Source organism: Castor canadensis, chromosome 10 (assembly GCF_047511655.1).
Source record: "Castor canadensis chromosome 10, mCasCan1.hap1v2, whole genome shotgun sequence".
NCBI classification, from domain to species: Eukaryota; Metazoa; Chordata; class Mammalia; order Rodentia; family Castoridae; genus Castor; species Castor canadensis.
Window position 1 is genome coordinate 147,399,459 of NC_133395.1, and position 22,965 is coordinate 147,422,423.

Consider the following 22,965-nt stretch of genomic DNA (forward strand, 5'->3'; position numbering starts at 1 on the left):
GAGGACACGGTCAGGCCCCTTATCTTACCTAAAATGGTGCTGGGTTTGAGTAGAATCTGCACACAGCCTACCTACTTCAAATTATTCATAGGTGACTTGCTGTACCTAACACGAAGTCAGTGCCACAGAAATAGTTGTGCACTGTGTTCTTCAGGAAGCAGCGGTAACGAAAGGTAGTCTGCATGGCAATCGAGCGAGCCTTGTAGGTAGAGCCCGAGGACCCAGAAGGCTGAGTGCGTACAACAGATGCAGCCACAGGAAATTCCCAGCTCCGAGCTGGGTTTTTTGAGTACAAACTGAGGACTTTGGGGGTTCGTCTGTTCTGTCTTCCCCCTCCCATCCCTGACTTGGCATCTGCCTGGCGGAGCAGTGAGGGGCACTCATGAGCCCAGGAACCACAGGGCCTGTGCGGGGAGCCCAAGGGCATGTCAGCAAGCACCCTGCTCCCTGGGAACAGAGGCAGAAGCCCTGGCCTGGCCACTGTGGGCGCTGGAGCAGGAGGCGGCGGTTCCTGGCTCTGCCAGGAAGCCCACTGCTCTGGCTGTGTGGATACCACCTCTTCCCTCCATAGGATGCGCCCAGAGGCTGGGTCCTCCCTCCTCAACCACTGGCCTGCCAGGGCCCTGGTTCCCACCGGCTCCCTCCTGGAGGCTTGGAACCTGACCTGGCCCTTCTCAGGCCACCCTGTCCTCATTCTTCCTGCTTGGCTTGGTTTTGGCTTCACTCCTTCTGCCATAGGGCAGTTCAGGGGATCACTGCCCCAGTCTGTGGCCTGAGATGAGACACATGCCCCACAGAATCTGGGTGAGAAGTTCTCGAAGTCTCTCAGGCCCTCACGCCTACCCGTGAGGGCCTGATGCCCCTTTGATTACTTCCCTCCTCCTTGCAGATGGGTCCTGGGAAGGCTGGGGAGGACTGGGGGAGGGACAGAGGGCTGCCCAGTGAGGCACAGGGGCCGCTGGGTGCTCAGGTTCTCTAAAGGCGGGGGGGGGGGGGGCATGTCCTCTTGTTATCTCCCTTATAGGATCCGTCCAGAATCCCAGATTCACCCTGAAAGGAGCCAGGCTGTCCTGCAGTCACCCTGCCACTCTGGAGTCTTTCCCATGCCAGGCGGGGCCGCCAGAGAAGGGTCAGCCTCTTCCTGCAGCTGAGATGGTGAGAGCCCCGCGGGGCCAGGCCATCTGTTCAGCGGGTGAGAGGACTGGAGGCTGGCAGGGCAGTGAGTGGGTGATGCAGGGAGGGTGGCCATGGCTTAGGCTGCAGGGTGCTCATTCAGGGTCTGTAAGGAGCCCTGTGGGGAGGAGGGCTGTGGGGCTCCCAGGCTTGGGGTGGGTGGAGTCCTGGAGGATGCGCAGGACCCCACTGAGCAGCAGAAGCAAGAACAACTGACATCTGACTTCCCGCGCAGGCCGGCACTAAGCCTTTACATGTCTAGGACCCATCTGACCTTGTCATCACCCCGGGGGACTCTTGTCATCCATGTTATATCAATGAAGAGGCTGGCGCACAGAGACGCTTAATACACCCCATTTCCCCTTCTCCCCTGTATGCTCAGTTGGGTACACAACTTCCAGGGTAATGACTACACTTCCGGCCTCCCTTGCAGCTAAGTGTGGTCATGTGACCATGTTCTGGACAGCAGGAGGTGGCAGAAAGGCTAGGCATACAGTCTGGTCAAGGGCTTGTCCTTCCCTTACTCCTTTAGGGACAGAATGGAGCCACTGGGGCAAGGGTCACACATGAAGTGTCCAGCCACAAGACAGGAGTCATGACGCTGAGAGTCTGCTGCTTGAGGTCTCAGTCTGACTGGGTTGGCTGTGCCCTGGCCAGCCCCACCCCACCCACACAGCCTCTAGCCTGGGTCTCTTCCGGGGCTCTGGAGACTGTGGCCCCAGGGCGGGGGGAGGGAGGTCTTCGGTCTGCCGCTGGAACAAATGCCGTGACCACCTCCTTCCTGAGGCTTTGTCCTGTTGACCTGAACACACTCCATGCCAAGGCCTGGAGAGCTTGCTCCATGTTTAATTGCTCTGATGGCTCCAGTGGCTTCCTGCTGTTGGCTTTGTTTCCACATCCCGGTCACATAGACCCTGTTTACACAATGGCCTATTCTGGGCCTGGGAAGGAGCCACCAGGTATATTGGGGAAAGGGCAGACCACGATGTGACAGCCATGGCCAGAAGTGAGGGGCAGGGGGAAACCAAGAGGAGGGAAGAGGAGGACCGTGCCACATGGGGAAACTGAGGCTCAGAGGGTCATACCTTCCCCACCAGTAGCTTCTCTGGACTAGTCTCAGCAGCCTTTTTTTTTTCCAGAGTTGGGGATGGAGCCCTAAATCTCACTTCCTGGGGCGTCTGCTGGCAGTGGACCCAGCTATGAATCTGGCGTGGAGTGACCCCATCCTGGCTACAGATGGCTGATGTCTGGGGAACCGTCACAGGCTGAGATCTGATGTCTCCTTCCCCAGAGGCCAGGCGAAGCCATCTGTGGGCCTCAGGTTTCCCTGAGAGATCCAGAGGCTCCTGCTGGGGTTAGTTCCACAAGCCAACAGCTCTTTCCTGTCTCCCCACAAATCTCAGCAACACCCAGTCTCCTTGCTTTTGGGCTCTGAGACCTGGTGAGGTTGAACCTGCTGGCCTGGAGCCTCTGCGCCCCGAACGCGTCTCTCTTGGAAGAAACCTCACACCTGTGCCTGGCAGACACAGCCAAAATCCTCAGCCAGGACTTCTCTTATATTTTTGGTTGAGCAAAATCCAGACATAACCCTACAGTCAAATCTCTTGACCTATTTTGAAGACTCTGTTCCATGATGAAATGCAATAGCATATTTTGTTCAGAAGAAGGTTAAAGTTAACACTCACTGTGCCCTAACTCTGAGCCAGGGTGGGGATGACCCAGGGCTGCGGCGTGCTAAGCATTTAACCACCTGTGTAGAGAAGGCTAGGGTCACTTGGGCCACCTGGAGCCAAGGAGGTAGCCAGGGCACCAGCCCTCACCAAGAGGACAGGCTTGGGCCTGGTGAGGACCATAAGGTGTAGGCTAGGAGACTGTGCGGTGACCTGACAGGCCCCACGGCCAGCAAAGGGGATGGGGAGCCCCTGCGGGCAGATCGATACCTGTCCTCCCCATCTCCCTAATCACAGAGAAATATAGCCCAGGAGGCTTAATCTGCCATTCCCCCAGCCACCTACAGATGTGTCCAGAGATGGCTCTTCCTCCTTCCTCTAGTCCTCTCTCTCTTCCTCACCCTGCCATGGATGCTTCAGAGTCCATCCTAGAATGTCCACCTCCTTCCTCCATTGTTTAGATCTCTCTTGACCTATCTATTTTCATCACAGAGAAATCAGATAGTTCTGCCCAAGTCATCTTGGTGACATCGAGAAACCTGTGAGAAGCCTACCATGAACTGGCAGGTGTCAGAAGAGATAGTCTGTTCATCTCTTTGCCTTGAATGGTGGGAGATGGGTGTACCGTTTCCCGTCAGAAAAACCTTTCTTATGCACAGGGCTTCCATCTCCCTGCTCTTGGTCTGATTAAATTGTGCACTCCTCTTTCTGCTAAGACTTCACCAGGAAGGGAGGCCTTCCCAGAGCCTGGACAGGCCGGTGTCCCCAAACCCTTCTTGGCCTTCCTTGCTCTGGAGGTCTGCCCAGCTCTGCCCTGGAGCTCCGCTGCTGGCCCAGGGGCTCACTGTACTGGACCCCTGCACCCCAAAGCCAGGCTCCTTTTCAGAGTCTTGGCTGTGTTCCTTCCCCTGGCTCTTACATCCAAAAAGAGGAGGGTGGGAGGCAAGCCCCATTTCCAAAAGGTTCCTGTCCAGTTCAGGAATTTCAACCACCGAGGCTGGGCTCCCATTGATAGATACCTACCTACCTACCTACCTACCTACCTACCTAAATTTAAATCAAAAACTCCTAAGGGTCATGATTGTCACAGGAATATTTGCCCTTCACACACAGGCCACAGTCTGGCATGCTCCCAGTCCTGGGTTCCACCCCCAACACCAAAACCAAACCAAACCAAACAAAAATCCCTGTCACAGAACAAGTGTTGGAGCAATGCATGCTGAGGCAGACAGCACAATGGCTGCAGAACACGGCGTGGCAGGTCCTTAAAAGCTCAACACAGAATCTCCATCAGTCTCGGTGTGTCCCCTTGGGGACATGACCAGGACAATGGAAGCTGGGTCTCAGAGCAGCCCAGCCCGCTCCAGCGCTAAGATGCAGCTCCCACTGGACTCGGCCGGGCTGTGTCCAGGAGTCATGTCAAGCGTGAGGCTCGTGTCCTCCATAGACAGGGTCTGCTCGGGCTGCGGCCACAGGCGTGCACTTTGTCTTGGGTCTGGCTGGCGGCTGGGGCTGTCCAGATGGCCTCTCCGTGCACCAGTTTTTCCACTGCCTTTGCAGCCTCCAGCCCCAGCCCTGTTCCTCCCGCACTCAGAGCTGCTCCAGCCTTGCCCTGGGGGTGGAAGGAGCTGGCAGCTGGGCTTATGGTGGGGGACACAGGACACAGGGTGCAGAAGCAATGCAGAGATACACGTGCTCTCTGCTCCCATCAGCACCGGAGCGCCCCACTCCCAGAGACACTGTAAAGGCTTGTTGTCCCTAAAAGGGCATTAGCAAAATTTTGTTGTCTCAGATAGACAGGCATTCCGTGGTTAATGCAAGAATGACAGAGAGGCACAGAATAAAATGGGCTTTGCAAACCAAGCTTATCGGGAAGCTAATGGCCCGGTTGGGGGGGACTTCTGTGGGAGGTGGTGTCCTGGGGACAGAGTGGGAGGCCGGGCCTATCTTTAGCTGTGCTGCAATTAGTTGAAGGCTTCAGTGTGGCCAAGCTTTTCAAGACCCGGCAGGAGCCTTCCGAGGCACCAGGCAGTGTGTGTGAGGGACACGTGGGGACAGAAGGACGGGAGCCTGATCCTCGACACTGACACGTGAAACACTGGGTGTGGTCGAGGAGCGGCGCCCACCCTAGCAGCGAGAGGACCATATGGCCGGCCAGTGCCTGCGCGAGCACCAGCCAGCAGGGTGCGCTCAGAGGACACCTCGGTGTCACAGAGAGCAGATTTGGATGCAGAAGCCACAGTGCAGGATGAGCCACAACACTTCTGCCCCGGCCCATGCCCAGGGCTGGGGAAGGACGGAGCAGGGGCTTGGAAAGAGAGCAGCGTGCGCTGTCCTGGTAACTGGGTGGTTATCAAGGATTTTGTGCAGGAGAGGCCCGGCCACCCCTCCTCCTCCCTCCTCCTCCTTCCTCCCCAGTGTCCTTGGCCAGACAAAGAGCTAGAATCACATTCAAGGCTTTCAGAGTCGGAGGGATTCACATCCTTACTTCAGCGTTCTGTGCTTGGCTGAGTGACTTGCCCTCCCTGGGCCCAAACTTCCACAACATCAAATACCAGCAATAAGCTGACTTCCCAGGGTTATGGTGAGACCAGAAAGGCTATGGTGTCTGGCACAGAGAAGGGTGTGATCAGTGTGCCCTGGTGACGTGGAGATGAGAAGAGGGCTTTTTCTGCCTTTCTTCTGGAGGCTTCACACACGGGGAGAGCAGGAGCCTCCGGGAGTGACAGCTGTGAAGTGATGCAAACAGTCCTGGGTGGGCTGTGTGAACGCTTGCCACAGCAAACCCCAAACAAGCATCTCGCTGTGACATCCAGCCACAGAGCCAGCCAGGTTCCCACCGGCTGCACCCTCCTGTCTGGGACTGCAGACCCATCCTGGCTCCTGCCCCGCCAGCCACAGTCCACGTCAGCCAGCTTGCGGAGAACATTTATCTGCCTTTTCAGGCTTTTATAGCTGCAGGGTTCCGTGGGAAGTATCTTAGCTAAAAGATGAGCCTCGAGGCTCCCTGGCGTGAGCTCCGGGAGGTGCCTCTGCTGAACACAGCTCCCCTCAGCACCGCTGCTATTTTTGACACTCGGCAGTGTTCAAAGGAAGAGTCCAGAGGCGCCGGCTCGGAGGGGAGGTGCAGAACCCCTGTGCTTGGCCTTCCACCTGGAGCTGGTCTCCAGGCCCGGCTGCCTCCCTTCCTGCTCTCCCAGCAGGGTTTCCTAGCAACCCCACCTTGACCTACCAGCCAGAAACCTGGCCATGACAGCAGAGGCCAGCAGGTGGCACAGTCAGGTTCACATCATGAGGCCTTCGAGTTATTTTTAATATTGGTTATTTGATATTTTTCAGCAGAGGGTTTGGAGTCATTTTATTTTCTCTTTAGCTCTTCCCCCTATCCAGGTCTTTTCAGGTGGAAAGGTAACAACCAGATGTTTCAAACCAAAGACTCTGTTCTAGTTCCTTCTCTCCCTCTCTTTCTCCACCTTCCTCTCTCGTGTCTCTCTCCTTCTCTCTCCCCCCTCCCTCTGTCTCTTTCCCTCCCTCTCTGTCTCTCTCCCCCCTTTTTCTGTCTCTCTCCATTTTGTCTCTCTGTCCCTCTCTCTCTCGCCGTCTTTCTCCCTCTCTCTCATTTTCTTTCTCCTACTTCTGTTTCTCTCTACCTCTGTCTCTCCCCTCCCTCTCTGTCTCTCAGTCTCTCTCCCCTCCTCTCTGTCTCTGTCTCTCCCTCCAGCCCTCCTTCCCTCACTGCCATTATGGCACAGCTGCGGTGTGGCATCTGGGTCTGCCAAAGGCTCCATACTCAAGTTGGGCCATTATTTGAGGTGTGGGCAGGGGGAGGACCCCTGTCTCCACCAAAGGCCCTCACAAAGTGGATGCTACCCACTGAGCAATAGTCCCAGATGTGGGCTCTGTGGCAGCATCACAAACAGGAAGAAGTTTTGTGATCAAACACACCTGCTGGAACTGGGCACTGAAGCATGGCTTGTGGATCACATGGGTTCAAGCCCCAGCCTGGCAGTGCCACCCTGGACACTTTGGGACCGTGGGTGGGAGGTTGCCCACCCTCCCGACCCTCTCCTTCCTCATCTGTGAAGCTGTGTCGTGGGCAGGCCAAGTTCACGCTGACTAACCTCATCAGCCTGTGTTTGACTTTGGTCTTTCTGGGCCTATACTTGTACCTTTTCACAGTGTGGACCTGCTTTTCAGAATTAATCTTTTTCTTATTCAAATATTCATCCAGAAAGACAAGGGCCACACTTACTGGCCCCTGGTGAATCAAATTTGGCCCTAAGATGTGGGTTTGGGAGGCACGCTGGGTTTTCACATTAAATTATATTAAACCTTTAAGAGAAGACGGCTGGTTCCTGGGACCGATGTGCTCCGGCTTTCCACAGGCCTGGCGGCTCTCTGGACTCACCTTGCATGACTTTTGTTTTTCCTTCTTGGTGCCAGGACTGTGCATTGCAGCCCCAAGCCCTGCTGATGTTTAAACCCTCCATCTAGCACGGCACCCCTACAGGTTGGGGACTGTCCCCCATGATGTGCCCACTTTCTAAGTGACCCAGAGGCCAGGAGACCAAACCTTATAACCAAGCTAGAGTCTGACTGCTCAGGGAAACCAGGGTTGGCTACTGGAATGCTGGCGCACCCTACTTCATTTCCTAGGGCCCCTAGGGGGTGACTAATTCAGTGACGAGAGGGGAAACTGAGGCAGAAGAGTGGCAGACTGATTTGCTGCATCATGAACATAATCCTGGTGTCCTCCACATGTCCAGGGTTGCTGGCTGAGAGCCCACAGGGACCCTTCTCCTCCACCCCAGGCAACACAAATCCTCAGGCTACAGTGAGGTAACACCAGGCAAGTCTGCTTACAGGCAATCAGGCCTGTCCTTTGTCTGTGAACCCCTATCAAAGGATCTGCCTCCACTGTCCTTGACAACGAGATCTGGACAGCCAGCTGGCAAGGATCACCCTAACTCTGGCTAGAAAGAGGGGCTGTCTTTGCCCTGGGGTGGTTCAGGTAAAGTGGCTGGGGGTGTGAGAGCTGGGGAGAGGTAGACAGGGGGCAGGACTTTTGCTTCCCTGGATCTAGCCATACCTGAAGCCTTTAGTGTGCATTACCGATAACTCCCTCCTTCTGCTTACATCCTTTTGGCTTGGGTTTTTGTCATGTGCAACCAAGAGAGCTGACCGGCACACACACAGCGTCCTGGTTAGTTCCTTGGCATGTCAGGACACGGTTCAAGTTCCCAACCCCAAAGCCGATGACATAACTTATGTCTTTGTGTCCCCATCACTTGGCAAGATGCCATAATGAACACTGCAGAATGTCAAGGACAGAGCCAAAGCCTGGGTTTCCCACCAGGCTGCTGCCTTCACTCAGCAGCTGCCAGTGACCCCAGCTTTTCAGCGAACTCTCACCTCTGTCTTGTTCCGGGATAGCACACTGGAGTCGATGGGCCCCAGGGACATGTTTGGCAGGACGAGGTTGAGCACTTTTGCAGCAAGGACCTGGACGAAAGACAAAGGAGGGCTGTGAGTACGTGCAGCATCCATGTCCTAGGTGGCAGAGGACATTAAATGAGAGTCCTGCCCAAGCTGAACACTGGCCAGGCTGCTTCCCCAAGGCTGAGCACCCACAGGACACTCCCTGTGACCCAGCTGGCCTTGATCTACCCATCCTGGGGGCTCCTCCTTGGGGATTTGGCAAGGTGGACGCCATGCTGGGGCAGGAGCGTCTGGTCTATGTCTTGCTCTGGGTTCTGTGTGGTACCTTTCCCCACAATCACATATCAGCTGCAATTATGAGTTATGGTGAGAGCTGTGGCCATGGCAGTGCTCTCACACACAACCCTTTCTTGGGGCACTAAAAATATCCACCGGGGGCACAATCATTCAGATCAGCAGAGAGCAAAGGAAGCAGGGCAGCTTGGGTCAGAGGGAATGGAGGGTGGTCTGGGCTTCTACAGCACAGAAAGAGAAACTGTCACCAGCCCGAGTAGGAGGTTGTATGGCAGAGGGAAGGAGACCCAGCTTTGATTCTGGCTCTGCTGGGTGGAGGACACGCCAGGCCCTCAGCATCCATGCACCTCCATGTGTTCAGCTGCCAGTGGGGACCTTGTGTCTCCCCCGTGGGCGCCACAGGGAAGGGAAAGCCAGGCACACAGTCGGTGCTTCACATGTGCTCCTTGAGCCTGAGCCTGATTCAAGTCCCTTCACCTCCCCCCACCTTTCTCCTTCTGGATCTCATGTGTTTCCAGAAAAACACAGAACCCGGATCTCATGCGTCTGTCTACAGAGAGGAGCTGCAAAGTGTGCACACTTGGGGCAAAAATGCTATTTCAAAAGTGAGCTGTGAAATGCTGAAATCAGAATCGATGAAAGGTGTGGGGTTTTGACTCTCAGGAAACATGGAGGGCACACCTACCCAGGATCCAGCCCTGGCACGGTGAGCATGGTATGGGTGCCAGGTCTTGACCTTTACAAAATACTGTGAGGTGAGGCTTTATCCTCATTTAGTAGACAGGAAGCTGGAGGCTTAGCACCTCATGCTCAGTAGGAGGGGCCCAGAGGCCGAGGCGAGGCCACTCTAGTCCTTCATGCCACATGGCCTGGGTAGGTCTTTCTCTCTTTTTCTCTCTCTCTCTTTTCCTCTGTCTCTGTGTCTCTCTGTTTCTCTCCATCAATGCAAGCGAGCATGCTTATCTTTCCTGAGGGTAACCAATCATAGCACCACCAATGTTCTCCAGGTGACGCCATTGCTGGGCGTCCCCTATCCTCCTTGTGCACCCACAGCCTCACCCCTCCTACTTCCTCAGACACCAGGGGCCAGGCAGAGAGTAACTCCTGCAGAACCCCACACACCTGAGCCAATCCTAAACTCCACACGGTCACCTAGCCTTTCCTCAAATGGTACAAGCCAGACATTAGAGCCCCGCCCCTGACAATACCACAGCTCGCCGCACCCGATCTTGATGTTCAGCAACCAAAGCCCACTCGCGTCGACCACTGCTGCCGATGTCCGGGGCCTATGTCAAGCCTTGGGCTCTGAATTTGGACCTTCTGGAGTAGAACTATGAGGAGCTGGGAGCCCTGAACTGGGGGCTGTGGTGGGATATGAGTCTGAAGTCTCTGGGGAGGACACAGTGTCACATGTCCCAGAGCTGAGATCTTGTCAGTCAGCTCTGCACACAAGCATGGGAGCTAACGGCTCAGAATTCTGGGGGTGCCCCACAAAGATTGGGGTATTTCCAAAAACGTATGTCAACTCCAAGAACAGGGTGCTCTTTTCGAAACTTAATTTCTGGAATTGGGATCTGTGTTTTCAAAAGTCACAAAAATCTAAAAAGAAAGAGAAAATAGGGCAGGTCATGCAGAGAGGCCATGGGCTGTAGGCCTGTGACCTTCATGGTCTCCACCTGCACGAGGGCAAACTCTCCAGAAACCTTGTCTCCTTGAGCAACAGCTTCCACAGGCAGTGTTACCACAGATGGGTCCTGACGTGTACTGCAAAGGTGCATGGGACCAACTTGCGGGTGTTGTGCTGTTTGAGATGACCCTTCCACAGCTCCTGCATTGACCTGGGGCTGAGGGCTGAGTGGGCTTCTTCCTGCCACACTCAGGAAGGGCAGCACATTATCACAGGAGGACACGTGTGGGTCCCAGCTGCTGCTTTCCCGGGCCAGAGCAGCCGTCTCCAGGACGGCAAGCCGGCTTCCTACCTATCCCCAGACTCAATGGCAAAAGGCTCCTCATCACTCAGGCCACTGCTGGACAGCTGTCCATAGCAGTGCCGTGCTGCTGCTGCCAACCACCCACAGGCAGGATGGGAGTCCAAGCCACCTTCATGGAGAGGCAGGGAGGAGCAGGCCTGGCCCTGTGAGGGAGGAGAGGAAGAGGAGCACACAGTGCCTGCTCCATTTCATCCGAGCCCACCACCAGATTCCTGTTTGCCAGCGAGTTACATTTTGGAGGCCCTGTCACCTGATTCCACAGGAGCATGGGCACAGACATGGGGGCCCAGCTTCAGGATTGGTCATCTGCAAAGAGAACAACTTACCTTTCTCTTGAATCACGTCCCCCTGAATGCTCACCGCCACAAGGAGCCGTCCTGGAGCGGCATTCTCACCACCCTGGAGAGGCTGGTGCTACAGGCTCAGGGTGGGAATGTGTGCTTCTAAGGACCAGCTCCTAACAAGGACTGCCCAGGGGCCAACTGTGAGGATTGGACTGGCTGTCTAATCACAGACACAGGTGGGGGGCAGCCCCCTGCAGGAATGCTGCCTTTTGTCGGGGTCAAGTCCTGTCCCAGCGCCCCACTGGACACCACCTGAGAACAGGAAGGTCTCAGCACATCAATGGCTGCTTGGTGCAGGTCAGCACCGAGAGAGGCCACAGAGAGGCTGGATGGGGAGCCCAGGGTACACACACCATTCCAGGACAGGAGCTGAGGAAACCTCAGAGTAGGAGAAGCAAGTCTGACAGCTCCTTCTGAGGATGCACAAATGTCCCTGAAGGACAGGCTGGCCCAAGGGATGTTTTAAATCCACCTAGTAAGAACCAACTACAGAGAAGCAAATTGTTTGATGACAATGACATCTTGCTTAAAGGCAAAACTAGGTGCTTTAGCCTCTTCCCCCACAAACGGGAGCTGTCACTTGGGGCAGGACGCTGTGCACAACTGCAAATGAGATCCCCTTCCCAATTCCCCTAAGGTTTGCTGATTCACAAGGAGGGAGGAGGAAGAGAGGGAGGAGAAGGGCCTGAGCAGCAGAAGCGGCCAATTGTGGATGAGGGAGCACAGGGGGGGCTGAGCAGTGGCCTGGAGGCCACACAGTGAGGAGGCAGTGGGAAAGAAAGCCACAGCAACCCCACACCTGGACAAAGTGATGGTGTCTCCACCTGGTGACTGTGATCATCTCCCTCAGCCTCCAGCACCGGCAGCAAGAGCCCTGCCCCCCAGTGTCAAGGGCAGATGAGGAACTCAGAGGGAGGTGCTCACCGATAACTGAAGTGTTAATGGGATCCAAAACAATACCAATCTCGCTGCTTTTTCAAACGAGTCTTTCAGAATCCTTGGATAGTCCTGTGGGGTGTGGAGAGAGCTTTGGGCCCAGCATGGGAGAGAGGAGGCCTGGATGGCCCCACTGCCCAGCTGACATCAGCCCCACTTCCCATGACCCCAACATACCAAGTCAGGTTCGTGCCACCCCAAAGCTCCCAAGATGCCAACTTCACCCAGAGCCCAGGTGATGTCGCCTGAGAACAATGTGGGGGCAAGACCTGTGACGATAGGCTGTTCAGTTGCTAGATCCTGACCTTGGAAGAGGCCATGATGTGGGAAATCAGACAAGGGGGTGGGAGGCAGATGGATTCAACTCTGGATGTGAATCCCTGAGGAAGCCTGTGACCCCACTTTTTTTCATCTGTAAAAAGGGGATAACAAATCCAAACCCAAAGTACTGCCGGGAGGGTCAGATGGACCCAATCCCCACAGAGCGGATCCCTTACTCCCCTCTTGTCCCTGAAAAGAAACCCAGTAAATACTTGTGGGTAAACTGACGGAGGAAGCAAATGGCATTTCAAGCAGAGAAAGCAAGGGACAGCACAGCCCCTTAGGAACAAGACCAGCTCTCCTATGACCAAAGTTGACCCCCCCAGTGAGCAGGACACTAGGGGACATGCGAGTCCTCAACTCATACTGGGGACATCCTGGGTCAACTGAGCGTCCGTCACTGTAAGCACAACAGACACGCACAAGTGCCTTTATTGATCCTGAAGGTTTTAATGGCTCCCTGGATCATTTTTAAGCATCTGCCAGCAAAGCACTTGCCACAAGGAGGTAATTACCATCTCTTTCTTCTAATGCAGAACCAGCAAGCTGACCTGTGGGACGGAGGCCAGGGCTCCACGCTTTGTGACCGGGGACAAGGGACAGCTATAGTTGTGACACTCAGGGTCACACCAGATTTTCTTGGGAGGAAAAGCACATCTCGAGGCCTACAAAAGGAAATGTCTGGTGCCTTCCCATGAATCTCCCAAGGAAGACAGGACTTTGAGCAGGGGCTCGGTGACGTGTGTTGAGGGGACCTGCTGGGTAAGTGGCTCGTTCTTTGAATCATATGTTTGCAGGAATCTGAGCCTGCAGCAGCCAGACAGCTGATGCCTGTAGACAGAGGAAAGGTCCCATCCAAAGCTCATGGCTGCTGACCAACAGGCCAGTTCAGGACCACAGCCAAGCACTGGTTCCTGGGTCTACATTCACCTGCAGGTTGAAAGAGCACCAGTGTCCCCTTCCTTCCATTTCCCTCCAGCCCTTGCTGCCCCAGGGCCATCTGGAGGCCAGTGACCAACAACAGACTCCTGACTTTCACATGGGAAGTGGGCTCCAGGCAAGGGCTGCTGGTTTTGGGGTGAAAGGATGTTCCTGTGCTCACTGGTTGACGGTGCTCGAGCTGACCTTGAGCAGAACAATGGGAATTGCTTCCTCTCCTTCCAGGGCGGTGCCTGAGAGGAAACTGTGCCCAGGCACTGGAACCTTGAGACTTTGTAACCTCTCTCACAGTGACAACGCCCTCTGCCTACCTTGGCAAGGTGCCCAGTGGGGCTGGGAGGGGGCGTCCTGTATCACCGGCCAGTTCCTACACCCTTCCCAGGACCCTGGGTAGAGCAAGGTGTTTGAGATATTTCCCTTCTGGCAGGTGGAGCCCCAGCCTCCTCCCCTGAGGCTTCCAGAGAAAGATGGGGCCTGTAACCTGTGGCCCTCTCCTGGATGATGTCCCAGACAAGCAGAGGCCAGAGTCTCAGGGTGACAGCCAGGGGCTCCACCTATGTACCAGGTGTTACCCACAGAGAAGATCGTCACAGAAAGGTCTCACAAACAGCTGAGACTTCCTCTTTGGAATTTTTGTTTCTGATGTCTAAGTTGCCACTGTCTTTGTGAAAATTCATCCTGGCAGACAGTGCGGGCCAGCCTCCATCCTCATTGTCTCTTGCTCAGTGCTAAATATATCTCGGCTGTTGAAAATAGCCTCGATGTGAGACCCAGAAGGCAGTGAGGTTTCGGGGTGGGGGGTGACCAACAGCCACTTGTCCCAGGTGTGTGGGCTGGTCATTTTTTGCACCCGTCTGTGCTTGAAGACACAGTGGCTCAGGCTGCCTACCTTATTGACTGCGGGACTTGCTCTAACAGGTGCTTGGCACCAAAAAGCTGTTGGATGCTTTTTGTTTTGTTTTGTTGTTTGGTGCAGGGGATGGAACCCAGGGCCTCATACACACTAGGCAAAGTGCTCCGCCACTGGGCTGCATCCCAGTCCTTGTTGAACAGCTTGATGAGTGAGGTCTGAGCTCCAGGTTGTGCTCTGCTGCCCCTTCACAGTGAGATGCATGGAAGCCCCTCACCCACCACTGTCCCCCCCAGAACATAGAGGCAGAAGGCGGCTCCATCCCTGAGACTCAAAGCGACTGGAAATGACCTGAAGTTGGATCATCAGCGACTGGACCTAAATCAGGAGCTGTCCCTAAAGGGGGACCCTTTTAAAATGCTGACAGGGGAGTTGCACCAAGAAGTGTGGCTAAATAAAAATGGCAAAATAAAACCAGACTCCCTCCCCCCTACAAAAGCAAACATGCCAACCAAAAGAAGAAAAAGAGACCAGAAATGCTCCCAAAGCCTGCAGAGCACCTCCCATCTGCACAGAGACAGAAGTGGAATGTGCACTGGCTGCAGATGCAGCGCTGCATGCAACAACCGAGCTGCCCTTGGTTGTCTCTTGAATGTGGAACTGAATGAACAAATTATCCTTAAACTTAAAAGCCAAAGATTCTGGGGTGTTCTTTCAGGGAGCTTGCCAGAGAAGACTAGACCACATGTGGAGGGCAGTCGAGTGTCCCAGGGCAGGTGGACCAATGAATCACAGACCGTGTCAACAGAAACCACCAAGGCCTGCAAGCAGCAACAGATCCAGGGCAGGAGGCGCCCAGGTTGGGCAAAGGGAAATCTGATTTGTCTTGGTTAATAAGCAGAGACCTGTGCCTCCAGGGACGGCCGGCTCCTGATTTGACAAGGTGATCTATTAGCACCAGGCTTGGAAGGTCACACAGTGCTGGCCTTTCCCAGAAGTGCCGCCTCTGCTGGTCCTCCTGGGAGCCCTTGGGGACTCTGGGGGGAAACACGGCCAGTCCTTCCTTGGGGCCATGTCCTCTGTGCACTGTATCTGAAAGGCTTTCTAGATCCTGGCTCTTCTCCAAGGGAAACATCCACTGTAGGAGCATCCATTTTCTTCTGTGGGGACACAGATGGAGTGGGCTGGCCCACCAGATCCAAATCCCTCACACAGGTGGTGTTGATCTTGGTGAGTCACTCAGCCTCCTCAGGCCTCAGTTTTCCCTCCTGGAACACTGGTCCTCATCCTCCCCTAGGCTGAGGTAAGTAACGGACAGCACAGGCCTGGCTGTGCTGAGTAACACAGGCCTCCAAAACCAAATCGCCAGAGAGCTGTGGAGTGTGCTCTCAGGGACCTTCCTCAGGGACCATTTTGCCCCATGCCACTTAGGTAAGAACTGGTGACTGATTTGGCCTCATGCCACCTAGTCACAGTCCTTCAGGGAGCATTGGGTAGGTCACGCGCCTGACACATTTACACAATGCAGGGATCACACTGCGTTCCTCTCCACGCTCAGGGACCAGAACGTCCCATGCAGACCTCTGCTGAGCCCACTCAGCCCTGAGACTTACTACTGGTCATAAGTCACCTGTCCCCTGTGGTCTGTAGCCCACAGGAAGCTCCTTCAAGTGAGCCACCCCCTCTCTTCTCAGGCAGTTTCACTGTGGGAGTGCCCCAGGTTTCTCTTCTGCCCAGCCCATCTCCGTTTCAGATCTCAGAGATTCTCGGGATCTAAGTGGAAGCAGGTCTCTATGGTCCTAGACCGGAAGAATAGTGGGATATTCTTATGGCTCCCCTCTGGTACTGTGCTCCACTGCTCAGCCCCAAGGAGATTGCCAGGGACATGAGCTAATGCCACGATTTAAATGGCTCCTCTGTCATTTGGTGGTGAGGCCTGTGGGGCTGGGTCCTCCCATGCACCTGACCCCGTGACCCACCACCTCACCTTTGCTCCCTCTGAGCCCTGGCTCAGCAGGCAGCCAGAATCTGCAGCGCAGGGGGAGCTGGGCTTTCCAGGGGGTACCCGGGGCTGAATAACTCCACCCTTGCGGGGCTTGTCTGGCATCTACACTTAGCTTTCACGCCCTGCTAGGACAGATCTACGCTGACGCCATGTCAACAGCCCATATTCGTCTGGAGGCAGCCCAGCGGGACCACTGGCTTCATCTCCTTTGTCTGGGATAGAAGGGACCAGTCTAGTTCTAGGCGTTGTTTGTTGGCTCATTTGCCTGGGCATCAACCATGTGTGCAGCTCACACGGAACACTAAATCCAGAAAAGCAGGGTGTGTCCATTACAGTCAAAGGCTGAAAGCGCTCACCTATGTGAGCACAGGTGGTGCACAACAACTGGGAATTGCTCACAAGTCCCCTCACTAGTCCCTTTCTGCTGAAGTTTCATGGCAAAATAGCTCAAGTCTTGAATGTGAATTGTTAACAAGTGTGACTTTGCTGGACACAGAATGCATGTGACCTTTTCTCCCGTTAACTTTTGCCAGTAAAACAGACGCAAACAGGAAGGCACTTTCCTCTGTGTTTGGGGAAGACACACCTGACTTCAGAAATGACAGATCCCAGTGGCAGCAGTATTTGATATTTGTCCAAACTCTTGCTCAATAGTGTACATAGCTCAGGAATGGCCTTTGGTCCACTGACCCAGGCCAGCTATAAATGGACAGTCCATGTCCCAGGAACCTGCAGGAACAGTACAGATAGGAATGTCCTTTTACCTTGAAAGTTGTTGCTGATTCGGGGCTGGCGATGACCAGAGGTGAAATTAGGACCATGCCAGAGAAGTGGCCGGGCCTCTCTGCGGCCGTGAGGATGGCGATGGCACCTCCCTGAAATGCAAAATGGGCAGAATGGCCACGTGCTGGCTTGCACCAGCAGACGATCTCTAATAAATGCGATCCCTGCAGGCCTCCTAGGCTTCGGTCCTGGCCAAGAGCTCTGAAGAGGACTACCTTGGGATAGATGGCCTTGGATGCAGGGTAAACTAGATTTGCAGATATTTCATTACATGCTCTCCCCCCCCCACCCGGTTTTCCAAGAGCAAACATTTCAGAGAGATATAAATAAGGCTCCTGCTTGTAGGCCACAAGTTAAACAATAACACATTCCATTTGTATTCCAAGCCCAAAGCTGGCAGACCTGCAACTCATCCACTCTGATGAGCTTGAAATGAAGTTTTTGTTTTTTGGCGGGGTGTGTGTATGTGTGTTTGTGTAAAATCCAATCATAACCATAGATTGCTCCATAGAAATTTAGGTCCTGGGAAAAATACACAGTGGATGTGGATGCAGGAGAGAGGGCTGCTCTGTTGTTTGAAGCTCACGGTTATTTAAACCAAGGGTTCAACACCCTTGACCAAGGAGCTGTCCCCTCCCCCCACTACCCCGTGGAGAAGTGGCAGAAGTGGCTCTTACTGGCCTCACTATGAAATGACACCAAGGAACAAAGGACATCTATGCAATACCACTTTCCCTGAGCTCCTCAATGAGGTCTGGCTAGCCACCTGATGGCCCCTGCAGCCTGACCGGGAAGCAGTGGGCAGTACCCAAGCTCAGGGACAGATGCCAGGCCCTGGCTCGTTTCCTAAGCACTAAGTTGCCTGGGGACTCCATGTGCAGGGTGTGCAAAGGGAGCGTGACAGCAGGAAGAGAGCAAACGGGGCAGGAGGTCAGGTGCAAGGCTGTGGACCAGGCTTGCCTTGAACTGGGTCTCTGCACTCTGTGGTCTGCTTACCATGGAGTGGCCCAGAAGGAAGACAGGGAGCTCGGGATGGTCCTTCTGAACCATGTCCACATGCTGCAGTACATCCCTGACGAAGACGTGAAAGTCAGACACCACCATCCTCTCCCCCTCACTCTGTCCGTGGCCAACTGGAAAGGAAGTGGAGAAAGAGAAGTCAGGGCTGCCAATGGAGTCCTACGAGTATCTCTCATTTCCCCCTTTCCAGCTACCCTTGAACTCTGGATTCTTTTCCTGCCTCTTTTACAGATTAGGAAATCAAGGCACAGAGTCATTAAGGAACTTTCCCGGGATCATAGCTAGGAAGCAAGGGTACCACGATGCAGACGCTGCACTCAGCCATGGTATCTTCCTTGGGGGCAGTTTCCAAGGAAGAAAGAGGACAGGCACTCCAGAGCCTCTGCATGACATTCCTGCAAAAGGGCAAGCGTAGGACTCAGTGAGCCTCGGCACCTCCTAGGGCTCCCAGTTCCTGGCCCCTCACAGCTGTGCTGCTCTTTTCACCAGCTGAGGTATGTGTTCTGTCACCTCGCTCTGCAGCATTAGGTGGAGACCACAGGACAGACATAAAATTGAAGGAGATGGTCAGGTCTGTAGGGCAGAAATCTCAAGGAAGCAGCCAATAAAACAAGGCTACATCCTGTCCCTCTTACATTGCTGTCCTCTGCTCGGGGTCCCTCTGCTTAGCCCTTTGTGAAGGACATTAGTCATTATAGACACAACCACTGGCAGCCCAGGTGACAGCTTGGAAACTGTAAAAGAGGGGCGAGTTTCTAGAGAACTGGGGCTACTGGCAGGAGGAGGTAGTCCAGTCATCCTGCCGGGAACTGAAGGTGTTGCTCATTCAGCCTCAGGCCACTTCCATGAGGGGACTTTGCCATGGACAGGCAGAAATGCTCCTTTCACAGAAGGGGACAGGGGCTGTCATACCAGGGACATGATGGTGGCTGGGGTCCGGCTGCCCAGATCCCAACTTGGAAACCCTATGGCCCCCAGACCCCACACTCCTGTTTGCTGCTGTCCTGTCTGCCTTGTGTCCCCACCCTCCCAGTGCCTGGCCATCCAGTCTCCCTGCCTATCTACCTGGTCCCACAGTTCTACCACCACCTCAGCAAAACCCCCGGTCCTCTTGCCTGTCTGAGGGATTTTTTTGCCAGGGGTTGTTGTTGTTTGTCTTTTTGAGACAGGGTCTCACTCTGTAGCCCAGAAATTACTATCCTCTTGCCTCCTGAGTGCTGGGATTACAGATGAGTGCTACCATACCCAGCCTGAGGCTTCCTCATCTTCTTAATTTTTTTTTTAACTTTTTGTGGTAAAAGGTATGCAATATAACTTTTATTATGCTAGCCATCTTTACGTGTCTGGTTCAGAGGCATTAGGCTCATTCATAGGGTTAGGAACGGTTTCCATCACCACCCCAGGCTGAAACTCCACATCAACTGTTACAATCTCAGTTATGTGTCCCTTGTGCTGTAAATTGATTTGCTGAACACCTCCACGATAGGACTAGAATTGAGGATGAGGCCTTTAAATGGTGATTAACTCAAAAAGAGGTCCTGTGATGGTCCTTAAACCAATGTGACTGTGTCCTTATGAAAAGAGGAACTCTGAACCCAGACACACAGAAGGCCACTCGTGAGAGGATCAGGGACAAGGTGGTGGCTCCAAGCCAAGGGGAGAGGCCTTAGGAGGAGTCAGCCTGCTGACCTTGAGATCTTGGACTGCCAGGGGAAAATAGGTGTCGGTTGTTTAAGCCCCCAGTCTGGGACATTTTTATAGCAGCCCTGGCAGACTAATGACACTCATTAAACACTAGCTCTCCCACCCCTGCCTGAGCCCAACACCCCTTTCTGCCTTCTGTCCCCATGACTTTTATTGCTCTAGGAAGCTCGTAGGAGTGGGTTCACACGGCATTTGCCCTTTGGTGTCTGCTTATTTCATAATGTCCTCCAGGTCCATCCATGCTGTCCCGTGAGTCAGGATTTCCTTCCTGTTCACAGCTGAACAACACACCGTTGTGTTGGATCGACCACTGTGTCAATCCATTGCCTGGCCCTTGGACACCTGGGCTGTTCCCACCTTTTGCCTATTGTGACTAGGCTGCTGCAAACGTGTGTTGCAAACACTGGTTCACGTCTGCTCTCAGTTCTTTGGGGTCTGTGCTCAGAGGTGGATTGCTGCATCCTATTATGTTTTGTGCTCACTTTTGGAGGACAGTCCCCTCCAGTTTTCCTCCTGGACTGTCTTTGCCCTGGATCCAGCTGCAGCCACTGAGCTGGTAGCTGTGTCTCTGTGCTGGAGTCCCGAGGGCAGGTGAACAGTGCATTTACACAAGTGCCTGCTGCCTGTTCATGCGTACTTGGTCCTCAAACCAGGTAGCCCTGCCTCACTTCCATAAGCCTCTATTCTCCCAAAACTCATCAGCTTCTCTTGTGTCTTGGCAGATAGAACCAGGCTTTTCTTTGCAAACAACAGAAACCATTCAAATGACCCTCCTCAGTCTCCTACCCTCTGCCCCCGAGAGCTTTCTCCTCCATCGGCAGGTCACTTCCTCCTGGTTCTAGACCCTTCCGGCCCATTGACTGTGTCCAACATGGCCTCTGGTCACCTTCACCCATAGCACCATCCCCACCCAAATCGCCTCTCCAACTGAGAAGGTTCTGCCCCACCTGCAGCTGAGCCCCCGGAGGCTCCTATGGGCAGATCCTGGGATTCTCCTTCTGCATCCTCTTCCAGCTCTGGGCTCATGTGGCACCAACCCGCCCTGCCTCTCCCTGTTGACTCTGTCATGGAAGCCACAGCAACGGGCTCCCTTGGTTTTCCTCTTATCGTTCTATGTGTCCATGTCTCCTTTCCCTGGCTGGCTTCTCCTGCGCTACATTCACTCATACATTCATTTTCAACTTGAAAAACTGCTTTTAAAAACAACTCGTGCTGGGTATGGTGGTGTACCACTGTTATCCCAGCTACTCAGGAGGCAGAGGCAAAAGGATTGCAAGTTTGGGGCCAATCTGGAAAAAATTAGAAAGATATAATCTCAAAAACAAAATACAAACGAAAGGGCTGGAGGCTCAGCTGAAGTGGTACAGTTCTTGCCTAGCAAGCCTAAGGTCCTGGGTTCATTCCTCAGGAAAGACAACTCAGAAAGTCACAGTCCTACAAAGAGGCAGACTCCACCTCCACTGATCACCGCTCTGCCCCCAAATTCTTAGCATCTCAGCCTCTTCACAAACCAAATGTGACCCTTGGTTTCTACGGTTCTTAAACACAAAGTTTCAGCCAGCCATCCCGATCTGCAGCTTGCTTTGTTTGCCTCACGGCAGAGCTGAAGACTCCCAATATTTGAAATACGGCCCCTAGTTTGCTTGTTTTTCCAATAATTTATTACGAAAATTTATCCTAAAAAATTTTATCAGCTTAAATTAATTGCGATATTTACACACATGCATACAATGTAGTTTGACTAAATTCACCCCATTTTATGACAAAAATTCTAAATGCACAAAACACCAGGAGAATGTTCCCATACACACCCACGTTCTTACTTTCTTTATTCAAATGTCAGCACTTTGTTTTCTGTGTATATGCACAGTAAATATGGGGGACCATTCAAAAGTAAGTTGTCTCCTCCTCCTACTGATAAGGTTTCATGCTTTTGTATTTAACGTTTGGTCTTTTTGGATAGGTATATGGTGTGAGACAGGGACCCCTTTCCAGCATTGTTTTCCCAAGACAGGTGAAATGCACATCACATTAAATCAACCATGTTACATGCAGCAATTCAGTGGAATTTCACCCACCCACCATCTTGTACAACCACCATTTACACCAAGTTCCAACACTGGATGGTTCTTAATCAAAACAAGGCTGACTTTAATTCTGTCTGTATGTCCCATCAGTCCCCAAACCCTTCTAGATTCTGAGGCCTCCAGTCTCTGTTACACTCCTCCATCACTTGCAGGAGCAGAACTCTTGTTGCCTTTAACTTTGGATAGCTTCCTGGCTGATCTCCCTGCCTGCTGCCCCCCACTCTCTCACATGTCCCCCTCCTCTTCCTGACCTGCCGTGATCTCTAGTGGCCACACTTCTCTTGTTGTTTCTGAATGCAGCCCACACAGCCTGGCCCAGCATTCTTGACCTCCACAACAGGCTCTTAGTGGCCCCTCTGCCTCCTGTGGAGCAGGAGGTTTCCTTTAAAAAACGAGGTCAAAAAAAGGAATCCTCCATTGGGACTGGTGGAGAGGCTTAACACAGCTTTAATTTTGTTGGAGATCAGAAGTCTGGTCTCTATGTATTAGCCATGCTGTTTACTGTTGTTATTAACACACAGTGTGTTGCTACATTGTCCAGGCTGGCCTTGACCTCCCAGACTCCAGTGATCCTCCTGCCTTAACTTCCCAAGTGTTGAACTGAAGGTGTGGCCACTGTGCCTGGCTAAGCCACATTTTCATCGCATTTTGTGTTCTAATGACTCAGGCTTGCTGGCCTGGAGGGATGGCCCTTGTTCCATCTCTGGTTAGCTCTGTTCCTAGAGACAGGGCAAGGAAGGGAAGGGGAGGGGAGGGGAGGGGAGGGGAGGGGAGGGGAGGGGAGGGGAGGGGAGGGGAGAGGATGGAAGGGAAAAAGCACACTAATCAGGAGCCATAACCTCAGCCTCATCCTTATCAGGCTCCAACACTTGGATCCACCTGTCAAATCACCTGTGACAGGAACAGGGGCAGCCCTGTGACCCAGAACTCTGAAACTATTCAAACTGACCAACCCAAAACCTGCTGGCCACTGCCTCTCGTGGAAACCACAATGGACACTCTCCTACATTTTCTCCTCACTCTCTCTAACTTCCTGACCGGCCCTGCTGCTTCCTAGGGGGCCTGGCACATCTGGGTCTCAGGGCTCTGAGAGGGATAAACTTTCACCACAGTCAGCTCTGTCTGTACCTGATTAAAACAAACTCCGAGGACCCTAAAACACTCTGGGCAGGGCTGGGGTGCAGCTCAGTGGTCAGCACTGGCCTTGCGTGAGTGATGCCCTGGGTTCCATCCCTGGCACCACAAAAGCAAAACAAAACAAAACAAAGACTAAAACTTCAAACACTCTAGCACTGTATCTGACACAAAGCAAGCACTCAATAATTCTTTGTTGAGTGACTAAGTAGTCCCAGTGTTTTTGTCTCATAAAAAACATTTCTACCTAAAAATTGCTAAGCTACCACTAAGCT

General features: G+C 53.5%; 1 protein-coding gene across 6 annotated transcripts in view; it reads right to left on the reverse strand.

Annotated features, from left to right (window-relative positions):
* Mgll (monoglyceride lipase) overlaps nt 1–22,965 on the reverse strand; it is a 103,570-nt gene that overhangs the window by 6,431 nt on the left and 74,174 nt on the right. For 4 of the 6 annotated variants that reach the window (XM_074044579.1, XM_074044581.1, XM_074044580.1 and 1 more), the window contains exons 4-7: nt 17,742–17,878; nt 16,727–16,837; nt 11,836–11,919; nt 8,256–8,345 (exon numbers count right to left, since the gene is read on the reverse strand). In XM_074044579.1, the coding sequence (XP_073900680.1) occupies nt 8,256–8,345; nt 11,836–11,919; nt 16,727–16,837; nt 17,742–17,878 (422 nt within the window). The remainder of the gene's footprint in view (nt 1–8,255; nt 8,346–11,835; nt 11,920–16,726; nt 16,838–17,741; nt 17,879–22,965) is intronic. The other 2 variants (XM_074044583.1, XM_074044584.1) reach the window with 1 other exon arrangement.